Source organism: Chinchilla lanigera, unplaced genomic scaffold (genome assembly GCF_000276665.1).
Source record: "Chinchilla lanigera isolate Chin_1 unplaced genomic scaffold, ChiLan1.0 scaffold00021, whole genome shotgun sequence".
In the NCBI taxonomy this organism is placed as follows: domain Eukaryota; kingdom Metazoa; phylum Chordata; class Mammalia; order Rodentia; family Chinchillidae; genus Chinchilla; species Chinchilla lanigera.
The window spans coordinates 14,707,301-14,729,819 of NW_004955422.1; the positions used below are offsets into that span (position 1 = coordinate 14,707,301).

At 49.9% G+C, this 22,519-nt stretch overlaps 1 protein-coding gene across 4 annotated transcripts in view; it reads right to left on the minus strand.

Annotated features, from left to right (window-relative positions):
• The window catches only part of Cars (cysteinyl-tRNA synthetase), a 53,065-nt gene that overhangs the window by 21,945 nt on the left and 8,601 nt on the right, over positions 1-22,519 (minus strand). For all 4 annotated transcript variants that reach the window (XM_005384222.1, XM_005384221.1, XM_013514108.1 and 1 more), the window contains 15 exons: positions 18,981-19,072; positions 17,818-17,906; positions 16,537-16,633; positions 15,765-15,863; positions 14,716-14,865; positions 11,292-11,432; positions 10,405-10,493; positions 8,838-8,959; positions 3,805-3,917; positions 2,906-3,034; positions 2,403-2,532; positions 2,197-2,300; positions 1,689-1,786; positions 1,292-1,481; positions 702-770 (listed from right to left, as the gene is read on the minus strand). In XM_005384222.1, the coding sequence (XP_005384279.1) occupies positions 702-770; positions 1,292-1,481; positions 1,689-1,786; positions 2,197-2,300; positions 2,403-2,532; positions 2,906-3,034; positions 3,805-3,917; positions 8,838-8,959; positions 10,405-10,493; positions 11,292-11,432; positions 14,716-14,865; positions 15,765-15,863; positions 16,537-16,633; positions 17,818-17,906; positions 18,981-19,072 (1,712 nt within the window). The remainder of the gene's footprint in view (positions 1-701; positions 771-1,291; positions 1,482-1,688; positions 1,787-2,196; positions 2,301-2,402; positions 2,533-2,905; positions 3,035-3,804; positions 3,918-8,837; positions 8,960-10,404; positions 10,494-11,291; positions 11,433-14,715; positions 14,866-15,764; positions 15,864-16,536; positions 16,634-17,817; positions 17,907-18,980; positions 19,073-22,519) is intronic.

The following is a 22,519-nucleotide window of genomic DNA, read 5'->3' on the forward strand; positions in this document are numbered from 1 at the left end:
AATCAAATTGCAGGTGTACTGAACTCAGACTGTTTTCCTTGTCATTATTCCCTAAACTATATAACCATTCACATAGCATTTAAATTGCATTAGGTATTACAACTAATCCAGAGATGATTTACAGCCTATAGAAGGATGTACACAGGTTCTATGTAAATTCAATACCACTTTTTCAATGAGGGACCTGAGCATCTATGGGTTTTGGTGTCCTCAGGGGTCTTGGAACTCATCCCAGGTGGACACCCAGGGATGACTGTATGTTTAGTCAAATCTGAGAATGAGAGTTCATGATGCCACATGTCTGAGGTGTGATCAAGGATGAGAAGTGACCTGTCGGCTGGTGCTCTGAGACTGAGGCCATGTGACAGCACAAAGCCTTCACTCCAGCAATGAAAAGGCCATCCTGCCCAAAGCTGACATTCACATTCAGGGTGCCTGCCCACTCTCCACACCTTGGAGCCACACCTGAAGCTCAAGTGCAGGCTTGGCATGAGTCAATGAGGAAGGGACCCCAAGCTGGTCTTTCTGTCTACAGGGCTGACAGAGGAGCAGGACTCCTGGGGGATTCCAGGGAAGGGAACGGGAGGATGGGAGTGGGAGGTAGAAACCCCACAGCATGCACACTGGGCAGGACAGAGGTCACAACAGCAACTACTGAGCTGAGGCCCCTAGGGGCAACTTTTTGGGTTTTCTCTACTCACATTTAGGCTGGTCCCTGGCCCTCCAATGGGGAACCCCAAGGAACTTTCCTCTTCAATGGCCCCAAAGATCTAGAAGAAACAGACAGGACTTAAACTGTATGCAGATAACAAGTGAGATAGCACAGAGCACACATGGCTGGTGGCCCATCCAGACCAGGGACAAGACAGAAAGAGCAGGTCCAAGAGCCCCAGAAACCCATCCTGTGGGTACTCATCCACACAGGAAAAGCCCTGGCCTGCTGCTCTGCCCTCTTCAAGATTAAATCCATGGGGGGCCAGGAACAGAGACAGAGGACAATGAGGCAGGAAGTCACTCCAGGGAACCATTGGTCCCAGAAGCACTGCCTCTGGATTGTGGCACTGTACAGGAAATGATTCTGCACAAGATACGTTCACGGTCAAGGCCTCAACCCTGGTTTTGTTTTTCAAAGTGCAATATGGGAGCAGAGAGAGGCTGCGCTGAGTAAAGGGTTCCATATCTTTGATTTCTAAAGCACAGTATGCATCAGGCAGACATCTCACTTCACAGGCAGGATGCAGCAGACATGAATGCCCCTAGAGGCCTGTTCCACACAAGGGACCTGGCTTACCTTTAGCATGCGGGTAAGGTACAGGGCAATGCTCTCCAGCAGAGCTCGGTTTGGCCTCCTCCTTGCAGCCTTGCGGGCTGCCATATAGAGGTTGCACTGGCTGACCAGGGTCCGCATTTCCTCCATGACAGTGCGGGTATCAACATTATCACAGAGGGCTTTGTGTACTGCCTTCTTCTTATCATAAAAGCTGAGCAAGAGAAAAAAGGAATACAAATGATCAGAACTGACACTGGGCAAAAGAAGTTCTCCACCAAGTTCAACAGCCAGAGCAGTCCATCAGGAGGGGCAGCACATTCTGCGAGGCTCACAGAATGTGACAGTGCTGACCTCCTCCTCCGCCACCAGGACAGAACGTGCTCATGCTCACGGCCCCACAGGAAAGGCCCCACCATACTTCTTATTCAGCTCTGCCTCTTCATCTTCCCACTTCTCAAACTGCCCAGTGATGTCAACAGGAGCACGGAGGATGTCTTTCACATTTAGGAAAAACTCCTGAAGTTAGAAAAGGAAACATTTCCATCTGCACATTTCTGATGAACTGTTCTCCTGAATTGATTTTACTTCGGGCAAACTCTGAATGACCACAATACACAAGACCACATTACACAAGAGGCCTGAAAGCTCTTTTGTTGGGACAGAAACGTGTTCCTCAATCAGCCTACGAGATACTTGCTCGGCAGGAAGCCCAGTTAGAGTGACATGTGCCTTCCATAGGAGAAACGTGACCTCTTCAAAGTCTCCCAAGCTGTGTGATGTTCACACAGCTTGTGTGATGGCACCCACTAGCATGCACCCAAACCTTGGCTTTTGTCACAGGATGGGATGCCAACCCATCACATAACCATAGGTACCCTTGTGCTGGCACTGGTCAGTGCCTGACCTCACAAGAGCTGGGGACTTACGTTCATGAACTTCTCGTACTGTAGTGCTGACTCCATGGTGTTGCTTGAGTAGTCCAGGGTGTCCTTCCAGGAGTGCATGAGGAAGGCTAGCCGTAGCTGCCGTGCTAAGGGTACATACAGCACAGGGGCGTCGTTACTCCCCAGGTGGCCACCTCACTGCACATCTGTGTGAGGTCCCACGAGTCTCTGGGAGAGGCTGTGCTTACCTGAATGTTTCTTCAAGGCGTCTTTGATGGTGATGAAGTTTTTTAGTGATTTTGACATCTTACAGCCTGCGATCGTCAGGTGACCTGTATGCAGGAAGTACCTGACCCAGCAATCATTTTCAAAGTAGGCCTGTGAGGAAAGAGACAGGAAGGATGGCTTGGCTAGTGTCAGGAGGGTGCCTGACACTGAAGGCAGTGTTGCCTAGCTTGTGCGCACTGTCTTGCAAATGGGGCTTGAGGGGACTGCCCCAGGTTACCTGCCGGTAGGTAACACAACTGGCTTCAATGTGAGGCTGTCTATTGCTAAAGGCCAGGCTATTCAGGTGAAAGGTCAGATGAAAGGTCAGATGAAATGATCAACGTTCAAATTCTCTGCAAACCTTGGTATAGGCAACAAATTCTATCAAGAAGGCCTTTCCTAAGGGCTGCTGAGACTCCCCTCCAGTGTTATGGCAAGGATACTGTGGTCTGCATCTACAGAGGGGACCACTGTCTTCACTTACCTCTGACTGTGCCAGCTCATTGTCGTGATGTGGGAACCGGAGGTCGAATCCTCCTCCGTGAATGTCCATGGAGGCTCCCAACAGCGTGCCTGCCATGGCGGAGCACTCAATGTGCCATCCTGGACGACCCTGGGGAAAAACGAAGAGCCCTTGCTGACCAGCCCTGCCACCCACTCAGGTCTTCACTGCTCCAAGCTAACAGGCTCTCAGCCTTCTGAATGCTATGGCAACAGGAATTCAAGTCCACACCTGGAAAGACTAAGAGCAACCTCTTGTGGAGTTCGACACAGTCTCCTAGTGGCCAAGGCTTTCCTGAAGCTGAGGAATTCCTCTAAGAATCCCCAGCACTCAAAAGTGAGGAAGTGGGAGCGGAGCAGAGGGAGAAGAGAAGTAAAAATGATTAAGATGTGGTATGTGTATACACTAATTCCCCAGGATGAACATAATTACTATGTATCACAAACATATACTAAATTAAAAAAAGTGGCAGCTGGCCATATCCCCTCCCACAACATTCTGCAGTAGTGCTGTGGTCACAGGAATGTCACAGGGCCACCTTGCCTTCTGGAGTGGGGAAAACTCAACTTAAGAGTCACGGTACAAGAGAACTAAGGGGACGTGGAGGCACCTGAATCTGACCACACTCTCAACTCACAGAGCAGAAAACTGAAGTCTCAGGAAAGGAAATGGCTCATCCAGAGACCCAGGAAATCTCTGTGATGTCAGGTCTCCTGGCCTCTGCAGATCCGCGTTGGGTTAACAGCAGTTTCTGGCCCAGTGGCAGTGTCCCTAACATGCAGAGCTGCCTCTCAGGGGGACCACATGAGAGTATGGCTGACGTAAGCATCCTATAATACTGTCTCTTCCCCAGCCTCGTGCTTTCTCAGCCACTCACTTACCTTCCCCCAGGGGCACGGCCAGGATGGTTCTCCTGGTTTGGAGGCCTTCCACAGGGCGAAGTCGTTGGGGGAGCGTTTCTCACTTAGACGGTCTGCAGAAACACTCAGGTCACCTGTGAATGAGCCAAGAAGGTGGGAAGGTTACTTGCTGGGAGTGGCTAAAGCTGGAAAGTAATTATGTGTGCAGAAGGAAGCCAGCCCGAGAACACGGGAGCTCCCCAAAGCATGTAAACAAGCTGTTGCAGCTTGTTAACTGATTGCTGGGCAGACAGGCTGAAGTTAATTATCCACCTCTCAAGGGTATAAATAAAAGCTCTACTGTTCTTGGGCAGGTCCTCTCCTCCGCTCAGAAGAAAGAGGATCTCCTCCTGATCACAGCTTTTTTTCTCTTGTCTATCTTTTCCTCATTCTCGCCACTGTTTGTTCCTGAGATACAGCAAGAACCCAAGAAGTTGCGACCGTTAGTGGTGAGCCCTCACACAATGCCCACCCCATCAGCCATGCCTTCTCGCTGACTTATTAACTTGGCTCAAGCACTCCCAAATGTACTGGACAGAAAGCAGAGCTAACCTGGGCCTAGGTACGCGGTACTGCTCACCAGCTCCCAAGCCAGACCTCTGTGCCAGACCTCCAGCAGCCTTGAGGCTTGCAGCTGCACTCCTCTCTCCCTGCCCTTCACAAATGAGGCCGTGCACCCCTCTAGGACAAGCCATGGGCCCTGGGTTGCAGTTAGGTGATGTAGTACACAGGCTTGGGGACTGTGTTCATGCAACTAGGTTCTCGGGGTCAATAGCCTGCTCAGCTGTTGCCACACCTGTGGGTCCAAGAGACATGAAGGCATAGCTGACTGATGTGTGTGGCTTCATGGAACCTGGGGTGAGTGGTGACAGTGTTCCTCCAAGACTTACAAGGAGCACACACTGGCAAGCTAAGCAGCAGCCCGCAAGCATGGTGAGCACAGTGCACACTGTAGGTACGCCTCCTGGACGGGCCAGGGGTCAGGCACTTTTGGTCTCCCAGAGGCAGATGGAGGCAATGTGTTGGGTAGATTCTATGCACTGGCTTGGAGGGCCTGGCCAGTGGCACACTGGGTACAAAGTGACTAGAGGAAAACAAACAATGGCCAGAATACCATAGCAGCCTGGCACTCAGTACAGGGATCTCCAGGACCCGTGGAGTACGCCGTGGTGGATATGAGAAGAGCAGGAAGAGAGCCTTGTGGTGGTTAATTGATTGTCAACCTGAGTAGGGAATACCCAGATGAACTAAATCAGCATGGTTCTGGGTGTAGAAGACCCACTTTAAGGAGGATAGCTGTCCAAACAGTGTAAAAAGATTTCAGCTGATTTTCCTGAGAAGCTTTGGCTGTTCTCTTTGGAGGAGCTCCGGTCTTTGCCTTTCCCTTTGCCTTGGGCACTGTCTCCTGGCTTTCAGGGTAGATTCTTCAGATTCTTCAACACTAGCCCTTCAGTCTGCTGCACAGGCCCTTTGACCTCCTGGTGCAGACCCCCTGGCCTTCCATCATAGATTCTGTGGCCGCATGTGGACTTATACATGACATTCCTATGGGCTCCAGGCTTTCAGCTGGATCCTTTAAATCTCTAGCACAAACAGATCTTTTGTGTGCTTTCTCAATTTGACTCTGTGGGAGGTCGCTGTAGGTCAGTCGTGTAAATTTCTGTGTCTTACATTAAATCTGATTCAGAGCATGTGCCTGCCTCAGCCCTGAAAGCTCCTGTAAGCACTAATATAAGCGTCAATCTGTTTGGTGAGTGGGCTGAGCAAAGGCCTTCTGCCCCAGCAAAGCACCCCTGGACCAGCCCTGGTCTTTCAGGATGTGCTTGGCCCTGCATCCTCCCCCAGGTGCCATCACTGCTGTGAAAAGTCCCAGAACAGGAAGGTGGTTCCATCTCAGGACCCCAGTTTGCGGGCTCTAAGTGCTGCTCCAACTTTTGAGGAATCAAAAATGAAGGGCCTGTGTTTCCCTGGGGATGGTTGGAGGGAAACAGTGCTGAGGATGTTCTAAGACATGGGCGTGTGATAATAAAACATGTGCCATACTGAACATGAAGCATGTGAACACGGATACACTGCTGTCATCTTTGAAACCAGGAATAATTACTGCTTATATTGCAGTGTAATTATTTGCAGATTTAAAAAAAAAAAAATCTTCCAACCAAACACAAACACATACAGCACACAGGTCAGACCCTACCCTTGTTTCCGTCTCCTCGCTGCTCTGCCACCAGTGATTGTCCAGAATCACACTTGGCATAGCATAGCTCATGACATTCTCACCCTTCACTTGTCAGATAACGGATGTTTAGATTTTTGTTATTCTACTGAATATACTTACCCATAAATATTTGTATCTGATTACTTTTAAAAGTACATTTTGAAAAAATTTATAACAAAGATGATTACCTATCTCTCTCTCATTATGTCATTATTTGATGTTTGTTATTTCCTCTATTTTTTTTTTTCCAGTGCTGAGACCGGAACCTAAGGCCTGATGTGTGCTGGGCAGATGCTCTCCCACTGAGCCACACCCGCTAGGCCTTGCTTCAAATTTTTAAGAGAAATAAATCACACAATCCCTTTTGCTCTCTCCTTCTTGGCCTCATTTCCTGTGACCTCACAGGCTTGCAAGGTATTCACTGCAAGGTCAGGCCCCCATCAGGTGCTACTGTGACCTGGCTTCCCCAGCGTGTGTGTGTGTGTGTGTGTGTGTGTGTGTGTGTGTGTGTCTTCTGAGTGTACAAAGCCTCTTGCTTGGAGGAATGAGCAGGCTACCACAAGACTGTCAGCCTGGTATCACCTATCCCTTTTCGGCTACCTGAGTCCCCAGAGGTCAGCAGTAGGGACAGCACAGAGGGAAAAACACATTTCCAAGCTGTTTTAGTAGGTGGTAAGGGCTGTGAGGTCTGATGGTGTCACAAGGCAGGTGGCAATGTCCTTATGGGCACGTTGGGCTCTGCTCTTACTGTTCTCAGAATCTGAACCCTAACCCTAAGGTTACTTTGGTAGAATAGGTCCAAGAATCAAGCAAAAGGACAGCCAGATGGGGTCCAACAGCAAGAGGGCAAGGGCCAGGGGCTCTCAGCACTCCAGAACTTTCCTTCTGCACACCCAGTTGCTGGCCTTCACCCCTGCCTCCTATGCTGGGCCTGTATCTCTATATATCTCTACGTTGCCACAGCGTGCTACCCCTGGTTCCCTCTGAGGATTTATGAAACTCTGTTATATCCACAGGCTTGTTCTGTTTTCACCCTATAGGCTGTAAGTTTTTCTACTTTATTAATCTTTGTGCAGGACCAGCTTTAGGCTTGTTAAATGATTCCCATCTCATAAATCTGCCTTTACTTTTATTCCTTCCTTTGCTTTCTCTCCACTCAGTGCTCTTCTTTCCTAGCTTTATGCATGACTGCCTGGCTCAGCACTTCCTCCTGTCTACTCACAGCCACACCTACCCGGCACCAGGGTGCACTCAAAGTACTGCAAGTGCTCTGGCTACCGTCCAGCTCTGAACCCTCTCCTCTGCAGCTACCCTCCTCTGAGGAATTTAGGAGCATGAACTCCAGGTGCGTCTGTAACTCTCACATGTCCCCTAGAGTCGGAACCTCCTCCAACTGCACTGTGCTGGGAGAACCTGGTCTCCTAGACAGCAGTTCTTTGGGACTGTGTAGCCTGCCTTCCGTGGTCTGGCATGTGGTTTGGGTGCTTAAAAGAAATCTTAGACCACACCTGTTACCTTTCATGCCCTGATCAATTCTCAGCCTGCTATAACTATCCACTGAGAAGTGTACAAATACAGGTATGCTGGGCTCTTTGGCTCCTGGCACGGGGCGGTCTGTGGTTCAGTCCTCTTGGCAGACAAGAGCTTTATCACCATGAACTCACCCATTTTATGCCTATAAATGCACACTGGAGTCTTAAACTCCACTGACATTTCTGTTGTTAAGCTGGCTCAGGCCTTTTCTAGTGTTTGTACTGTCTTGCTTGGTTTTAGAGTCTGATTTTCAAAAATACAGCCCTAAAGGTGAAAGTACTTGATCAAAACATACACTTTAATGGCCAAACTGCCTCTAAGAAACATGGGAGCAGGAGGAAAATGTGTCTGAGGTGACAGGAATCCCTACTCTGCAGTGACCTCTCCAACCTTGGACTCTGTAGGTGTAGTCAAATCCTCACTCATGGGCAAAGTATGGAGAAAATGCTTATGCAAGTTTCAAGTGTGATTCTGCCCAGTCTACCAAGAGGTTAGTTAACTCTATGTTTAAAATATTTGGATAAAGATTAGCAAATATGTGTCACTCTGCACACACCTGAGCCCCCCAGGCCGCCCTAACCTTACGTCCCCAAGCATCAACACCCTGGGGTACTGTGCCTGGCAGGATGCACAATAGTCTCTTCCTTCCTTCCTTCCTTCCTTCCTTCCTTCCTTCCTTCCTTCCTTCCTTCTTCCCTCCCTCCTTCCCTCTCTCTTTCCTTCCTTTCTTCCTTCCTTCCTTTGTTTCTTTCTTTCTTCTTCTTTTTTTTTGGTCTTTCTGAGACAGGGTCTCACTATATAGTTCAGGCTGGCCTTGAGCTCACTTTGTAGCCCAGCCTGGTCTTGAACTTGCAACAATCCTCCTGCCTCAGCCTCCTGAGTGCTGGGATTACAGGTATACGCCACCTCACACGGCTGTTTCTTAAGAAGCAATGCACTTTCAATCTCCTTGTGTGGAAAACTTCTGAAAAGCCCTCAGGAGAAACATTATGATTCTCAGTGAATGCCAGGAATGGGCTCAGGACATCCACGGTGGCCATGAAGTAAACACTGCTCAGGCCATATGTGAGGAAGAAATCCTCACTCATGCATTCTGGTTTTTTTTTTTTCTTTTTTTGTCTTTTTGAGACAGAGTCTCACTATACAGTTCAGGCTGACCTTGAGCTCCCTTTGTAGCCCAGGCTGGTCTTGAACTCACAACAATCCTCCTGCCTCAGGCTCTCGAGTGCTGGGATTACAGTCATGCATTCTGTTTTGTGTTTACCTTCTCCTTCCTGAAGAGCTTTCTGGTCCCCAACAGCTTCAGGTACCAGCTTCCCATAGGAGTGTTTCTCACTGGCAGCAAACTTCACCGTGTCGAAGTAGACAGACCCATTTGATACATAGCTAGAAAACAAAAGAGGAACGGGGGGGGTGGGGGGGTGGGGTGGCTAATGGATCCAGACACTCCCCAGGAAAATGGTCTGAAAATCACTGGGGGCTGGAGAGTCACAAGGCAAAAGGTCCACCCAAGCCTCTCTCCTGCTCTCCCTGTGGATGTCCTGAAGCCACGGTCACTGTGTGGGCTGAGTGGAGCGAAGACAACGCCTCCCACGATGAAGGTGGCTTCCTTACTGCCTAACAGCATGTCCTGCCTGGTGTCCTGTGGCCATGCCGTTCTAGCCTGGCCTTACCTGGTGACGACACTGCCTTATGTGGCATGCCCTTATCTTCCTCTGAGCCTGCACTCCACCACCTGGTGGCTCTGCTACGACTCTCCGGAAGCCTCCAGGTCTCCTGACCCAGGTTTATCTGTGCAGCTCAGCTGGCCACAATCTCACGCTGCCCAGCAGTGACCTGGGTTAAGAGGGGAGAGGGGCAGCACTAGCCCTTCAGAGTTGGTGCTGATGTAGGCACCAAGCACAGAGTCCTTACTTCTTCATCTCGTCTGCACAGCCAAGTGGAAAGGGAAACAACCCAAGGTTGGGCCCAGTTCCCAGGGCCCCCCGAAGCACCGTGACAAGTAGGGTGGCCCTCCCTGAGTAGGATGGAACCAGCAGGGGCTGAATGCTGCCCACAGAGACCTAGGTTTGGCTATACTCCCATCAGGGGCTCCTTTTATGAACACTAACTTCCAAGCTGTGGGAAGTGTTTCTTGTGGTTGTGCCGGAATGGACACCCAGTGCAGGGTAATGTGTGCACTACAATCACAGCTAGCAGGACACCGCAGAAATGCATACACTCTTGGGAACAACACGCCAGGATGTATAATCTTAGAGCATCCGAGTGGTGCTGATGTCTCCAAAGGCCTCACAGTGTCCATGTTCCTTACCATGCTGCTCTAGGAATATTATCTGTGGCCTTAACTGCCTAGTTTCCTAGAAGACTTTGGGCCAAGTCCCTCCAGTGGCACGCCCATGGGGCTCTAGGCCCATCTAGAGGTGCTCATCAGCCAGATACAAACTCTTCAGCCCTGGGCTCAGCCAGAGAGCAAGCGGAAACCTGTTGGGGGCTTTGCAACAATCTAGGATGTGGTCACCTGCTCCCTCTTGCTTCTGGCCTCAAGCAACAAGGTGGCGTCTGCATGATAGATACCTATCACAATGGTAGCTACTATGAAATAAAAAAAACAATCCAAGGGTTTTGTTTTAAAGCTATCTTAAAATGATGGCAACAGCACCAGGAGCTAACTGCAAGCAAAGCTCTTGCTGGGGGTGAGTGTGAAGATGTGGTCAATCTAGCCATTGATCCCAGAACACAAGTGGCCCAGCATCCTGGACCTGAAGTTGGGGAGCCGCTCCTTCTGGAATGGTGACAGGCAGAGGTAGAGAGAGGCCCTGACCTGTGCTTACCCATAACCGTTGTCCACAATCTTCTGGACAAAGTCGACGATTTCCGGCACATATTCGCTGACCCGGGTTAAGACATCAGGAGGGAGGACCTATGTGGGTGACAAAGGAGAGGCTCAGCATTGTCCCCCTCACATTTCTGCTTCCTGTGAACATGGTAAATGAAAATGATATTGCTGATTTTTTTTTTTTTTTTGGTTTTTTTTTCCAGCACTGGGAATCAAACTCACAACCTCGTGCTTGCCAGGCAGGCGCTGTGCCACTGAGCTAAATCCCCAGCCCGTCACTGACTTTTAAAACAAGAACCCTGCATGGTCTAGAGAGTAAGTGATTATACTGGGCCTGGGCTGTATGGGCTCCCCAGATTGTTTCTGCCCTGCTATCTATCTGTGAGCCTGGGCCAGTGGCTTTAGAGGAGTCTTGGGTCCCTTGTCTGTAAAATGTGAATCACAGAGTCTATCTCAGGCACAGCCATGCCAAAGATTATTTTATTGAAAAGCCTACTCCTTCTGTGTCTTTGACATGCCCGGGGGTCTGTGGGCAGCCTCCCAGTCTTTTCTTTCCTTTTCCTGACCAGAGGCCTCGGGAAGCAATAATGATTCTAACAAGGACTTGCCTTGCAATAGTCTTCTGCCCTCAGAGTTTTGATTTATCTTCTGGGCATCCATATGTGCTAGGCATGGAGACAACGAAAGTGAAAATTCTACATTTTAAACAAAAAAGCCCTGCTCCTCCTGCTTAAGTTCAACATTGACTTAGCTACTTAGCTGAGCTTGCAGAAGGAATAAGCTGTGGATCACACAAGAGCTTCTGGCTTTACCAGAACAGTAAGGTGGAAACTGAGGCCCGTGACCAGAGAAAGCAAGGATAAGGCAACCCAGGACACCCACGTTCAGTGCTTCCATGTCTCTGTGGAATTCCTCTTCCCAGAACTTCGGGAGTTTGGAGAAAATGGAATTGTCAGTCACTTCGCTGCCACACGTGGAATCTAGCCAGTCAGAAAGCAAGTCCTTGGCCTCTTCCATCAATGCCTAAAGGAAAAGAAATGGAACACCCAATGTGACTAGATTTCACATGAGCACATCTACATAATGCAGGTGGTGTGAGCCGTTCAGGGCCCTGAACTCAAAGACACGCACAGCCATGTTCTATGAGGAGTCACCATCTCTAGGGGAACAGTGATGCTTACATGACCAGCTCACTACAACAGTGCCTCTTGAGTGTACCCCTTGGCTACATCCACTGGTGCTAAGAAACATATTCCAACTGCATTCTCATCAGACTGGGGAAACACCTGTCCTCAATCTCTCTTGGAGGAATCTAGCATTTTTAGCTTTTTAGCTTGAGCAGTAATAGGCATGTGGGGCCACACAGGCAGTCTGCTGTTGAGCAGAAGCAACGAAAGGTGAGCAAGTGCAGAAAGACAACCCAGCAGAGAACAAGGACACATAGTGTGGACAGAGCACCCAGCGTGCTGGCAAGAAGGGGTAAAAGGTACTGCACGGGTCAGGCTATGACACATACTCTGGCAACAGCTCCTGGACAACATGGCACAAGTAGCTAAAATGTGGCTGGACTTGTGACTGGCAAGGCAAGCACAGGGCATGCTCTGGTCCTCCTCCACTATGGTGGGCCACCAGTGGAGACAAGGAGAAAAGGCTCAGCCTGCACCCCAGGAAGGCAGAGGCTGTCCGTCTATCACTGCCTGGAAAGCAGACACGGGCCTGCCCCAAGTACAGGCACAGAAACTTCCAAAGGTAGCCCCGAATGGACTGCCAGACCATGACCCAGCAAGAATGAAATCCTAGTTAAGGTCAACATATACCCAAGGATAAGTGACAGTGAGAGGAGTCTGCAGAGACAACACCTGCAAGGCTTCTGATGTGAGAGTTGTAAGATGCACAGGAAAAACAGCAAGGCCAAATGCTCAGAGAAACAAAGATGGAATCAGAGTGGTGAGCAAAGAGAAAGTGATAAGACACTGTACAGCTCGAGAGAAGTCCCGGTCCCTCAATTATGCATCCACAGTACTATGTCACAGCTGAGCACCAGACAGCAGGCGGGGAAGGAGACGGACGGCCTGGCACATGAAAGGAGTGAACTAATAGCAGTACTAACCACACAAAGGCCAAAGGAAAACCAAGACACAGCAGTGGTGCCACAGTGAGCCTTACAGGTAGCTCGGCGGACCCCATGCACCAGAGGGCAAGGTGGGATTCACACGGGTACTCGAGGCACGTGCTGGTAACAAGCTACTCCAGAACCAGAGCCACGAAAGTGAGGGAGAAGGACAGAGCTCAGCAGCTTGGCCTCCTTGGGAAAGGTGGTGACATGCAGAATTCCAGGCCAGTGCCAGTCAACTGTGAATATTTCCAGGGACTGTGTCACAAGCCAGGAAGTTGCCCCTCCAGCCTAACAAGAGGCAAAGAGCTGAACACAGAAAACACCCTTCTTAGGCCTAGAGAAGTGAGGTCACACGGCAGACTTGCCTCAACCGCAGAGAGGTGAAGTCACATAGCAAACTGCAGCCTCAACTACAGAGAGGAGGGAGAACAGAGAAGTAAGGCTCCCCTGGGCAGACTTAGAAGCAGGAAATTCTGCAGGCTCAGTGTGGGGCTAGACAGGTACAACTCTACTTGGGGAACTACTGAGGCCTCAAGGTGCCACACCTGAGAATAAAATCTCCAAGGTGGCCCCATCACAGGGGTCACTATTCTGAGGTATCTCCCCAGAAATGTGACCAGGTTCTCAGGATGAACATAGAGAAAACTATGCCCTCATACTTCCAGCAGGAAGGGAGATGAACCATTCTTTTTGTTTCATGGTACTGGGGATTTAACCCAAAGCTTTTGCACTCAGTTACATCCCTAGCCTTTCTTTTTGAGACAGGGTCACTAAATTGCTCAGTCTAAACTTGAACTTGTGATCCTCTTGCCTCAGCCTCTGAGAGCTGAGTTTACAAGTATGTGGTGCCACTATGCCCAGATGGGAAGAGGTGACATCCTAAAATATATCAGAACACTCTGTTTTTCCTAATAAAGGCTGCTTGCTACGGTCTGTAAGAATCATGTGCTGAGAACTTCATTCCCAATACAATAGTCCTATGAGGTGGGGCCTAACAGTAGGTGTTTAAATCTGAGAGCTCCACCCTCAGGAACAGGGTAACACACTCTCCTGCCCTTCCTTCTGCCAGGGTGTGATGGAGGTCGAGCACCTTGCCCCAGTTCAGAAGCCTTAGTCTTGGACTATTTCGGGAAGATGATACAGTTCTAGAGATGGATGGTGGAGATGGCCCCATAATAATGTGAATGTGCCTAATGCCCTGGAAATGACTGAAATGGTAACTCTTGTGTTGTGTATGTTTCAGCATAATTTCTTTAAGCAAGGATATTGGAAGAACAATTAGGGAAAAGGTTTTATGGTAGACTTGCTGGTGACAAGGAACAAGGTCCCAGAAGCACAGGTAAGCTACTCAGCCCGAGGCACGCACTGGAGGAGGAACAGTGCTGTGCAGGGCCTGTCTCAGGAACAAGGCCCACACCAAGCACAATGTCTCAGAAACCGCCACACCAGCCACTCTGTTGTGTGGGAACCCAGAAGAACTAAAACTAAAACTAAAAAAAAAAAAGAATGAAAGATAAGAGTGGCAGACTGAGGTAGGGGCACAGGGGCAGGCAGAGGTAGTGGACACAGGACACTGAGAGGGTTGACGCTGCTATGTCCTGGAGCTGGCATTGCAAACGACTCTCCTACTGTTTCCTAGCAAGTGAGCTCAACTTGTCTCCAATGAGTTTACCAGCAGGGGGCGCTGGTGGAAAGGAGAAGGACCTTCCTGTGTTTGGACAGGAGGCGGGAAGGCTTGGAGGAACTTGGCTGGGCACACTGTCAGGTGTCTGAAGATCTTCAGCAGCTAGAGAACATGCCAGTGAGACATCCCAGCCCTGCAGATACTCATGAATCAGCTGCTTGTTTCAACTTCAAACCTGGCTCCTCTTTCTCCAGCTGCTGCCAGGAAGAAATGCCAGAAAGGGTCCACTAGATAATTAATTTCACCAGAAGGGGAAGTAGCATCGAGGTGGGATCCTGAAGGATCCCAGGTCCCACAGCAGTGGCCCTGAGCTCTGAAACCAGGAAATGGGGCTGTGGGGTGTGGAATGGGAGGGGGCACTGACAAGGTCACCAAAGAAGGGGGCCACCAGTCACTGAGGAGTAACAGAGCTGTGTGCCAGGGCATTTAAGTGCAAAATGAAAACAATCCAGGGCAGAGCATGCTGTCCTACACAGGAAGGCCACTGGGACACACAAAGAGCTCACCTGGGCAAGACTGTCCACTTCCTCCCCGGGAAGGCTGGCGTGCACAGCTCGCTCAAGTGGCTCTCTGGCCAGCTCCACCGCCTGCTGGATTCGCTCCAGCATCTGCCTCTTGTCTGGATCCGTGGTCTCATGTAACTTCATTGTAAAAGGCTACAACCATAAGGACATACCTGTTAGACACTACACAGAAACCTGGTTCATGGAGCTGATTCTAAGTAGATGAGACCTGAGCCCCCAGCCTAGGCAGTCCTGGAACTGTGCTCTCCCATGTGACTGGACAGGCTACATAACTGCGCTGAGCCTGGTTCACCCATGCAAAATACGAGTGACAGCAGAGCCGATACCCCTACTTTGTGGATAAAGCAAGGTGGTACATCCAGCAAGCCCTGTGGGCCTGCAAGATAGCCATGCTCTAACTTCATGTGGTTCCTTTCTTTGAGCTAAAATACCATAAACATACCAGTAATTACTAAAGGAAACTAGTATTTATTAAAGAGAATAAAATGATCTACTGTAGTCATACTATGTAATACAAAGAACTATACATTTATAATGCTTATTCAGAGTGAAATTATTAAATTGGCGGGAACTAATTTCTTTAACAGTCCTGAAAAGATATAGTACTGTGAACGTAATAATGGTTTTAAGAAGCTTAGCATAGCCTTGCTTTTGAGTTAGAAGTATCAGATCGGCTGTGATGTGGAGCTTTGAGGACTTGAGAGTGATACAGTGAAGCACTATCAAGAGCTGAGATTATAGGCATGGAGACCGATCACACATTTCCTGTAAATGGCAGGAGTGCCACCTCCATCTACACCATGTCCTTGCACATCTGTCCTGGTGACCTTCTCCAGGACTGGGGGCCACACCTACAGAGACATCAGTACTCCTGATGGAATCAGCTTGGGTACTGCTTTGTGAGGGTCTTCCCAGACAGGCCCCCTAGGGGACAATGACATCACCTTTCAGATAGTTACCAAAAGTCACGAGCAGGGACAAGGACAAGGGGATAGAAGGGCACACTGTCTAGGGCAGAGATGAGGGCTCACCTTAAGGGCAGCCTGAACATCCTCCAGGAGCTGGGCGGCTGGGGGCTTCTGATCCCGATACTGCTCAAACAGGTAGTTCTGCCGGGCCCTCCTGATGATCTGCAGAGGGAGGGGACCAAGCCATGCTCAGAGCTACTCCCAGAAACATGCACCATGCTGCTCTCACCTCAGCAGCTGAGTGGAGATGAGGGTGGTGTGGGGACAGCCACTGGACCGAACTGTGTAGCTCCATGGGTCACCAGTACTGCCCTCTACCTCCCACCTGCCCAGCAGGGCTGAGGTCTACTATGAACTTCTGGATGCCTAAGAAACAGGCGCCAGGTGAGCTTCCCTGCAGAGCCGCACAGAGCTGGCCTTGCTTCCCAAGGCCTCAGGCATGCGACACTTAACCAATGTAGTCCTTGGACATGTGGGTTTCTAGTGGTTATCTACACGTATGCACAAATGACCCTACACTCTCATAAACTGTAAAATCACTACATTCGGGGATTCATGTAATGTTTGTAAGTCAGCCCTGAGCTAGCTCAAGTCTATGACATTTCATCTACTCTTCTGAAAGTCCCATCTCCACGCATGGCATCACTTATATTTTAATTAATTAATTAGGTTTTTTTTTTTTTTGAGACCAGGTCTTGCTGTGTATCCCAGGCTACCCTTAACTCAGGGGGATTCTCCTGCCTCACCCTCCCAAGTGCTGGGATTATAGGCTTGTGCCACTATGCCTGGCTCATATTTTAATTTTAATGTGGAACAGTTCTTTTTTTTTTTTTACCTTATCATCAATGTCTGTAATGTTCATACAGTAAAAGACGTCATACTGGAAATAATCCTTTAACACTCTTCTCAAGATATCAAAAGAGATATATGACCTAAAGCAATGAAAGAACACATTTATGATCAGTACACACTATATATACAAGCTCAGCACTGCAACTATGACATTTACAGGCAGAGCATCCCTAATCTTAAAACCCACAATGCTCCCAAGGTGTGTTTGTTTTGTTTTGTTTGGTCATACTGGCGACTGAACCTAGGGCCTACCACTAAGCCACATCTTCTGCCCTCTTAAAAATTTTCTTTCAGAAGCTGAGTGTGGTGGACCATGCATTCTGAGTGGTTGAGGCAGGATCACAAGTTCAAGCCTAGCCTGGGCAATACAGCAATTTAGTAAGAGCGTGTTATCAAAATATAAAATAAAGCCAGGTATGGCTGGCACATGCCTGTAATCTTAGCACTTGGGAGGCTGACAGGAGGATACAGTTCAAAGCCACCCTGGGCTACACAGTGAGTTCAAGGCCAGCCTGAACTCATGGTGAGACCCTGTCTCAAAAACAAAACACACAAACAAATAAACAAAAAACCCACAACCAACCAACAACAAAACTAATATGGCTTGGGGATGAAGCTCAAGTCAAAGGTCCTTGGTTCAATCCCTAGTATTGAGAAGAAAATAGATTTTCTGACATATGGTCTTGCTAAATTGGCCTTAAATTCATGGTCCTCCTGCCTCAGCCTCTCAAGCAGTTGGGGGTACAGGCATGACCTACTGCACTTTGCTGAAAATCTAAAGTTCTTTTGTGTGTCCTTGTGATATCACTAGTAGAAAATCCTATACCATGAAGCTTTGTTTCATACACAAAATTGTTAAAAGTATTGTATAAAATTGCTTTCAGCCTATGTATATGAGGTATACGTAAAACACACATGAAAATATTCTAAATGTTGCAAAATTCCAAATCAGAAGAAAAATCCAAAACACTTTTGAGCCATGCATTTCAGATGAGGGAAACTCAACCTGTACTGTAAAGGATTCTGTGGCCTCTACCCCAGGAGCTGTCTACTCTTGGCAAGCCACACCTGCAGCACCCAGAGGTGGGTCAGAGCCCAGTCAGCCTCAGGTATGTCAGGGCAACTCTGCCCCCAGGGACCCTCAGAGCTGGAGAGATGAGGGAGATGTTGGGGGTGGCAGCCGTAGGGCTCTTGGCCATCCTCCTTTTTGATTGTCCTCATCTTCTGGCAGTGAGCATGGACCACTCAGAGCTTTAAAACCCACCTGGCATGTCCCATGTGAGATGCATCGTAGACAGTTGGCCCACAGCAGTACCACGTCACCTTTTTCCCATCTTGAGGTATGAACACATCCTTGTTAGAAACGAAGGAAGGACGATCACATGAAATTCCAGAAACACTGTACAGGAGCACCAAAAGCAGTAACAAACATCACACTGGTTTGTTCTGTTTTACACAAACGGGTTCAACAAGAACCGTTTCATTTCACTGAAAGTCACAGTGATCTGGCAGGGGCCTAGGGAGAACATCCTCCGTGCTATCTACTGACTTGAGCTCTGGTAGCTCGAGGCCCTTCATCCCTGCGATCCTGCTCTTCTTTGAAGGCAATAATGCTTCTTTGTCTCGTGGAAATGCTGTTTATTTAATAACCACAGCTAATAGTTATTGCACCCTGTGAAGAGCTCATGCTCCTTAGGGGGCCAGCACTGCTGCTTTCTTCTCCACAAAAGGCACAGAGGCTGAAGGCTGGTGGCCAGGGTCTGTCCCTTGTAGGGGAGTCGAGCTTGGAGACCAGATAGTCCAACACTCTCAGACCTCTTGGGGCAGTCATGACCAATGAGTTCCATACAGAGACAGTGCCCTGTCCCATGCCTGTCCCCCTGGCCTGTACCTTGCTGAACAAAAATAATCCAACCTCTTAGGGCTGGAATCCTTTCTGCGACCTCAGGAGCCACCAGCCACAGCCTGAGCAGGAGAGGCAAGCCAAGCAAGCCAGTTCAGTGAGCAGCTGGACCTGCCTTCTCTGCTGGGCTCCAAGAATACCTGGCAGGTTTGCCTATGCCCATTCTGCTTAGTTCACAGCAACGCCTGCTGTACCCATGTCCTGACAGCACGCCAGTACTTGGTCCGGCTGCGAGTGTCCTGAGCACTCAGCCACGCACACATCCAGCTAGACCAGCAAGGCAATTCATGCCGAGTGCTGGCAGGCAGGCTTCCAGAAGGCGTCCTGAATGGTGTCAAAGAGTTTCAGAGCACAGCTCTGCCTGGGTTAGAGGCCACAACACAGGAAGCAACAGAAGGATCCTGAACCTGGATTGAGGGGATTCTGGAGCCCACAGTGAACAGACAACCTTGCTCTTTGCAGGGGCAGAGGATGCCTTGACTCCTGGGTGCATGCAAACACACATGCTGCCTGACCCTCCTTACCTTGTTCCGTGTGAGGCTGTTGTACAGGCGGAGCTTGCATGGCTCAGTCCCAGCTGGAGGGGACCACTGAGGCTGTACTCGCCGGCCTTTACCTGGAGGCAGAGTACATGGGTCACATGCAGCACCCACAAACACAGTCACCACTATACTATGAGACTTGGTTTCCACAAAAGAACCGAGATTTTTAATGCAATGTTAAGCAACACAAGTCTGGCTTTGCTCCCATCCTGTGTGGTGGCATGTTCCAATGAAAACCTGAACCTCCAGCATGACTGAGGAATGCCCACACAACAACCAAATGTGTCCCATTGCCCCTCCGATAGGTACCTCCCACTGCCATGCAGTGCGATCAGCGGCTCATGGGTCAGGCCAAGTGCAGTGCTACCTGACCCCACAACTACTGCACTGTGACCGGGGCTGTGATGTTGCAACCCTGGCTGCCCCTATCTTGCCCTCTTCTGGGCAAGGTGAGTTGCGGACAGTTTGTAGGACACAGGTCACCTCCAAGCCTCCAGCTGCAATAGAGGTGATGGGTCAGGGCACAAACAGCTGCACCTCGTGGTCACAGCAGGTCAGAATGAGAACAACTTCCAGTCCCTATCTTTGCCTTCCCAGGCGCCAGTAGTGACTCTGGAGCCAAGCAAATTCTGATCTTCAGACACAACTGTGTGTCCCCTTCTCACTCCCCGCTTGGTCCTCAGTGGCTCAGGCAGGCCCCGAAGTCCAGTCCCTTTCTCCCAGGGATTCCCTCATCTTGGACCACCATGTGGCATATGTGGCGCCACCATGTGGCCTATGTCCTGGGTCTATGGGTCCTTGCTACTAAGACAGACCTGTCTCCAGCCAGTGAAAGGCTATCCTTGCAGTCTGTGTGTCTGAGAGCCCTGAGGAGGTATGACTGTCCCTAGGCCTGGGGACATCATAAGGTCATTTTTCACACCTCACAATCTCAGTTTCAGAAAACCAATCACAGAGCACAACTGGAGGCTTTCCAGTTGTCCCAGACAGGTTCCTGTATGCTGCTGTTGGGGTCGCCCACCCATCTCCTCAGGGGAATGCAGTTTTTCTCCTCTACCTTCCCAGAGCAGGGGCCAAGGTTCTCTGTACCCTACACACCTGTGTGCCAGACCCCCAAGCCTCCTACAGTACAGATTCTTATGTACCTGCAACCCTGCATGGTGCCCAGCAAATCCTTGCTCAGCTCTGCTGAGCCACTGAGGAGACTCACACCAGGGACAGGTCTCAGTGTTCACATTTTCCGGCCTGTCTGTTTTACTCCCCAGATAGCTTATTTTCTGTCTTGCCACCTCTGCCTCTCATGGTGGGTGTGGGGGTGTCGGCCCACAGGTGAGAACATGTCCAGACCCCACTTGAGTCTACTGAGTGGGGCCAGTGGATTGCCTGCTAATTCCCACCTTGACAGCTACAGAAAGGTCTATTCTGGGCACAGGTCATTTGAGTCCGTAGCCTTGCCTAGGCCACATTAGCCAGGTAATGATAACTAGCAGGGTAAGGACGAGGTGGAAGGCAGCACTCTGTGACTGGGGACATGGAGGGAGGCAGCTGACAGTTAAGCTGAGCTCCTTCCTGCAGGTAAATTCCAGCATGATCACAGGTGGCTACAGATTCTGATTGTAGAAAATAGCAAATCCTTAATCAGACATCAAGTATGCAGTAAGATCAAGTACACTCTTAAAGTTCACTTCAAAGCATCAAATCTGCTTAAAGGGAAATCCATTCCACAATGTGATAGTGCTCAACTGACATTCTGAGGTTCTGTTGTTCTCCTTCCTCATTGAAACCCTGTAACAAAAGGTGCAGCTGTCCTCTTGAATGATCAAGGACGCTGCTCACTTGGAGGACTGAAAGTGAAGATTTGCATAGGTACGTGCCAGAGTAGCACACCCGGGTGATCCCGAGGCACACCCAGCCGTGCTCAGCTTGCTAGTTCCCCTACAGGCTGCCAGGTCCACAGCTGATAATGGGCTTTGAGGACATCTGGCAGACAAAATTCAGATTTGCAAAAGGGAAGTAAATACTGGGAGAGGTTACACAACGGCCTGGGTTTCAGAGTTAACTGTCCCCTCCTCCAAGTCATCAGAGTTCATGTTTAGCAAGGGTCGTCCAACCATGCCTGATGCCCCATGATCTGATAATGCCATCAATGCCCTTACCAGTGTCAGACTTTGTTTGCCTTTCTTCTGAGACAGTGTTACCCCACACACAGGTATCCCATTCCACCCCAGCCAGACACTGTCTGGGCATGTAGACACCATGTCCCACGTCAAACAACATCAACAACAGAACAGCTCTACATGGCAGACCAGACTTGGTCTTCAAAACAGGATGGGAAGATTGAAAGGGAAAGGACAGAGCGGTCACCAGAAACATCAGCAGATCCTGAGGAACCTCACAAAGGATGGGGAGTTCCTGCAGAGAAACACTTAATCATGAGGTTGAGTGTCATCTGCTTGGGAGCAACACTGAACTTGCATCATCCTAGGATGTGGCCTTGGGTCCGGCAGACCAGTGTCCTTCCTCATGAAGGAGAAGCCTTCCTACACTGAATCCCAGCCCTGGATGGGGGCCACCCAAGAGGTTCAAGGCCTTGGGAATGAGTGGCCCTTCAGCAGGCTGATGAGGTGGGAAAAGGGCAGGAGGAGCACAGCGACAAGAGCCAGGCAGGAAGGGGTCTGGCTTCTAGGGCTAAGAGGGTGAAGCGGGATCGTCCTGACTTGCCTTGTCTGGGAGGGCCCTTCAGCTGTTGAGGACCTTGACTTAGAAAAAGGACACAGCTGGACTGAGCAGGAAAGAGCAGTCAATGAAGATACACAGAGGGCCAGAGGGCACTGAAGACACTGCAATGCACAGAAGAGCCAGTGAGGAATGGCCTCCCACTGTCCCACTTGGTGTTGAGGACAGAGGCTGGAAGGGTTGAAAAGGATTTCAGCACAATAGGGCAGCTGCTGTGATTCTTACAGCGACGAAGGCAGATACACAGCTGCAGTCAACCAAGGGGAGTGGTCTGGGGGTCTGCCCAAAGCCACTGGACAGTAAATGGCAGCCCCAGACTCCAGCCCCAACCTTCACCTTTACTGAGGGCTCTGCTCGAGGGCCAACGGGCCTAACTGCTGTCCTTCCTGGACACATGTGGGCTTCAGTGATCAGGGGACTTGGACTTTAGAGGAGGCACCACACCATGTTAGTGCTGCCCACAGTCTACCCTTGACTAACCTGCACCCATCGGGCAACATCCTTGCTGGGCTCTGCTGTGAATGGCCTTCTGTTCCACAGGTCAAAAGGTCTACAAGGAGCAAGGATCCCCTTCATCTCCCATGCGGGTGGGAAATGTGTCCTTGATCATTCAAGAGGACAGCTGCACCTTTTGTTACAGGGTTTCAGTGAGTGTCTGCACCGCTTTTCTAAGGCCATGAAGGGAGCCATCCAGGCCAGGGCCGAGGGTCTCTTCTCAGCGGTGCCCAAGTCACCCTGATCTCAATTACCCTGCTATACCCTGGAGCTGGGGCATAGACAGGGAC